At 49.8% G+C, this 4689-nt stretch overlaps 1 protein-coding gene across 1 annotated transcript; it reads right to left on the bottom strand.

Annotated features, from left to right (window-relative positions):
* Nucleotides 1-703: 703 nt before the first annotated feature.
* LOC110113476 lies at nucleotides 704-2338 on the bottom strand. Its single transcript, XM_020846084.1, has 4 exons — nucleotides 2137-2338; nucleotides 1798-2064; nucleotides 1538-1698; nucleotides 704-1447 (listed from the first exon to the last, which is right to left on the bottom strand). The coding sequence occupies exons 1-4, from the start codon at nucleotides 2336-2338 to the stop codon at nucleotides 704-706; spliced, it is 1374 nt and encodes a 457-aa protein (XP_020701743.1).
* Between the last annotated feature and the right edge of the window lie 2351 nt (nucleotides 2339-4689).

The raw sequence follows: 4689 nt of genomic DNA, 5'->3' as shown, positions 1-4689 counted from the left end.
CACCAGTCCCCACCACTTTAGGATGTCGAACTCCCCGTCCTCGTCATCGCACATCTTCTGTTCTTACAAGCTAACCTTATGAGCCATGTAGGCCGTGAACTCTAGGCCGGCTCTAACTTGCAAGCTATTAGGGGAAATGTTGGTGGCCATCTCAGGCTCATCATCATCTTTAGGCAAGTCATTGCAAACTGAGTAGGAGGCGGTGGTGTCTATCCGTGCCTTCTTGGCCGGCGGTGGCCTTATGCCATCGTCATCTTCATCGATGACTGAGTTAAGGCCATGGCCGTACTTAATTGATCATATATGCCTTCAACTTCTCCTTGGCCTCGTCAACCTAATCAGCATTGATGTTCAACCCATGCAAACGCATCTTCATGACAGGGTCGAGCATCATCGCAACGACATGGACGGGCTGGACACGAACTTCTCCTCGAAGATGTGCTGGATGATCTCCCTGAGGGTTTATCCACCATATTGAGTACCCAACCATACCCACCCATAAGTCTATGAGTATACCCATACCCACCCATATCCATTGGGTATGGGTGGGTACGTGGGTGGGTGTGGGTATGGGTGCCCATTGCAGGGCTCTGTTGGTTGGTGAACCGTTGCTCCAAGATATGCGAAAAGAAACACTGCTGTATGGAGCCGATAATGTTAGCAGCCATCATCCGAGGGGAGATAGATGTCTTGTCGAACTTAATTACGTTCCTTGTACCCCAGCATTGGAAGACAGCCCCGCAATAGAAAACCGCCCAGCGGTCCTTGGCCGTCGCAGCGCCCCCCCTAAAGCAAGTTGGAGCTCGGCAAACGAAGAAAACCTGGGAGTGTTGAAGCCCCAGTTCGCCAGCCAGCCCAGGACCTCCATAAGCCGCATGCACCGCGTAGTAATATGATCCCTATTCTCCTCTTGATTAAAGCCCAAAGGGCAAGCCATGTCCGAAGAGAGGCCACGGCGAGCCAGCCATGCACCGGTAGGGATCAAATCCTTAGACACCCTCCACCAAAAGATCCTTACACGGGGTCTTAAACCAATTTTCAGAATGGGGCAGCAGGGATCCTCCACCTCCTGAAATGCATTGTTGTAGCAGATAGCCGAGACGGAAGAGCCAAGGGGACATTTGATCAACTCGAGAGTATCCACCACAAGCTCCGTCCAAATTTTAACATCACAGATCCTATCAGCCAATGCCTCACCAAAGAATATCAAAAGCTTTGGTTTGTTCCAGTTCCGTTCACCCGTAATGAATTCATCAACAGTGCAATCCTGAGGCATCTCAACATTGCAAAAAGTAGGCCAACGAGATAAGGCTATATCCAAAATCCACACATGATTGAGCACATCCACATCCGAGCCCGTGCATATCCTCCATCTCACACAACCCTCCAGGCTCTCCACCTCACTACAGATTACCTTCCAACCAGCCGAGTGTCCCCGTTTATGCTCCTACGCCCAAGGCCATCCCCCGTATTTGTGTACCATGCACCTGCTAAGAAGACTTTATGGCTTATTTAGAAAATCCCAGGTAATTCTCGCCCTGAGCGGGCCAGTCCAGTTACTGCTATCATGAAAGCCTAATCCACCCACTCGCCTGGGCCTAGCAAGGCTCCTCCACGACGCATAGTGTAAGCTCTTATGTTCAGCGTCCCGGTCCCAAAGGAAACTTCGACAGATCTTCTCAATTTCAGTCAGCACCCCTCGAGGCACCAGAGTATGAGACACAGCATAAACAGACAGGGGGAGTAACACGGAATTGATCAGGGTGATCCTACCGGCCAGTGATAGATGTCAAATACCCCAAGAGAGGGTATGACTTCGGATCTTCTGCAGCAGCGGACTAAAGTCCACTTTCCTCAGTCTTCTCATCGCGAGCTTGATCCCAAAGTACTCCATTTCCTCCACCATATGGCAGCCTGCAAGCCTAGCTAGACGGGACTTGGTAGAGGAAGCAGTGGTTTTACTAAACAAAATAACCGATTTGTTCTTGTTTATCTTCTGCCCCGTCCAACCACAGTGATCACCAAGGATCGACAAGACTTTTCGTACGTTAGGGATGGTGGCACCTGCAAAACATAAAACATCATCAGCGTAAAGAAGGTGGGAGACCATAGGTCACCCCGTCCGGATCGGAACACCCAGCTCGGGAAAATTCTGATGGAAATGCAACGATAGAAGTTCCGAGCATATAATGAACAAGTACGGGGATAACGGGCACCCCTGCCGGAAGCCACAACCGGCCACAATGCTCTCCGTCAGCTGGCCATTAACGAGAATAGAGAAGCGGGGAGCTCTAACATAGCTAAACACCCAACCACAAAAACGTTGAGGGAATCCCATTTTCTCCAATATAATTTCGAGCGTCCGTCAGCTCATTTTATCATAGGCCAGCTCCATATCGGCCTTAATAGCAAACCACCCCGTACTCCCTTTAGAGACTTTCAGTTTATTAATTATCTCCTGGCCCAACAAACAATGGTGCGAGATAGATCTACCAGGAACAAAAGCAGCTTGCTCCTCCGAAATGAGTCTAGGCAGGATACCTTTCATACGGTTAACCAGTATTTTAGCCATAATTTTGTAGATAGTTTGACAGAGGCTAATCGGTCTAAACATAGATGGATGCTGCGGATTGGTAGTTTTAGGAATTAGGATGATCACCGTATCCTTCCAGCTCGGTTCCATAATCCCTGTCCAGAAAAATTCCAGGCAAGCCAGAGAGACTTGTTCCCCCACGATGTCCTAGAAAAATTTAAAGAACGAGCCCGTAATGCCGTCCCTGCCAGGCACCCGATTCTGCCCCAACAAACCAATCGCCTGCCGAATCTCCTCACCAGTTACCTCCCTGTCCAACTGTGTAGTAGTCTGAGCTAAGATGGCGGCATGAAAGTCCAGGTTCGGCCACCCCAGCTCCTCAATATTATTCCCTTTCCACTTCTGTTCAAAGAATTCCTATATCATCTCCTCAATTCTCACATGCTCGGAGGTCAATTGCCCATCCGGAAGCCTCATTTGAACAATGCGGTTGGAGCGCCTTCTCGCAAAGGCCATAGAATGAAAGAAACGGGAGTTTTCGTCCCCCTCCTCAATCCACCTTACCTTCGCACGTTGGCCCCACCAAGTCATAATGCGAGTAAGAGTAGAGTTTAGCAATTGGAACTTATACTTCAGCGCCTCATTCTGAGTGTTCGACAGCCCCGCAGGCGAGCACTCATCCTCCTGCAGCGCCCGGATTTCCTTGTCCAGCATTTCCTTAAGCTGATTCAGCTCCTTGAATTTATTCTTACTCCAAAAGAACAAAGCTCGTAGAGAGCGTTGACATTTTTTCTGTAATTTGGTTGCCTCAGACCCCTGGTCGGGGACCTTCCATTTGTTAAACACCAACTTCCACGCTGCTGGGTAACTGGCCCAGTAGTCCTCAAATTTCAGCCACCGTGAAGGCATCCTTCCTACCCCCTCCCGCAACGAGCAGAGGATAGGACAATGATCAGAGGCCAGACGGGTGAGATGTCTGACTGCGAGCCCTTGAAAGGCATCCATAATACTAGAGCTTACCAGAAACCTGTCCAACCGGGAATAAATCCTGCTCCTAGCATCCTTATTGTTGGTCCTTGTAAAGGCTAGACCAGAGAATCCTGGATCAATTAAGTCATTGGCCAGCATGAAATCCCCCATCTCGCTAGCAGCCGTAGAGAAACGGAATGGCCTGACACCCTTCTTCTCCTCCTTAGCCATAATGCAATTGAAATCCCCCCCCCACCGTATGATGCAGCGAGATTAGCTCCCAAACCTGTCGTCTAACAAAACTGTCTTTGTCGGCATACACCAATGATCAGAACCCATCGAACTCTTCCACATAACAAGAATCCCTCCAGCCCTCCCGATCAAGGGCTGAAAGCAGAAATCCAAACTCTGGCCAGCCAGCCGATCCACATCAAGCCTAGAGAAAGTTTCGAGCTTGGTCTCAAGCAGACCAACAAAACCAATGTTCAATTCCCCAAGGAGATGCCTTAGGTAGTTGCCCGTCTCTTTCATACGGGCCCCCGGACAATTCCAACAGAGGAAACTAGTCATAATTCACCGAAGGGGAAGCGTCCCTGCCGCACATATCACTCGAGTAGACCTGGGCACCATGATCCAGAGAGACAGGCCCCCTGGACTCTCCAACTATCGGTTTACCACTAGAACGGTCCAATATATTGACCAAATTGGCAGCACCATCAAAATTCGGGTCCCTACCATTGGCCAAGTCCCTCCTCACCCCAGGAACCTTCCGGAGAGGCTCAATACATTTGATATCCTTCTTGAATCGAGCTTGAGCTTTCCTCTTGGGCTCACTACTCGCCTTAGTCACCTTGGACTTACAATCCGAGAATCGAAGCACCTTAGGCGCAAGGCTCTACGCAGGAGAAGCCACCAGGCCATGCGCGAGTGCAAATTTCGTCGACCTCCATCCCTTGATCGCTCGACAATTCTGGTATCATTAGTCTCCCCAATTTGTTTTCCAATAGGGAGCAGAAAATCCCGCTCCCCCTCAGCCTTCGGTAGGGAAGGCACCATAACATTATTCAAAGGGACACTCCTAATTTCCGGAGGCAGAGCTTGATGCTGAGCAATTTCCATGGCTTTTGCCTCTTCCAATTTCCCGCCATCATTCAATTTAACACCCTCCGTGATCCCCTCCATAGATG

This window comes from Dendrobium catenatum, unplaced genomic scaffold (assembly GCF_001605985.2).
Source record: "Dendrobium catenatum unplaced genomic scaffold, ASM160598v2 fragScaff_scaffold_1270, whole genome shotgun sequence".
Classification (NCBI taxonomy): domain Eukaryota; kingdom Viridiplantae; phylum Streptophyta; class Magnoliopsida; order Asparagales; family Orchidaceae; genus Dendrobium; species Dendrobium catenatum.
This window is presented reverse-complemented; position numbering and strand designations above follow the sequence as displayed.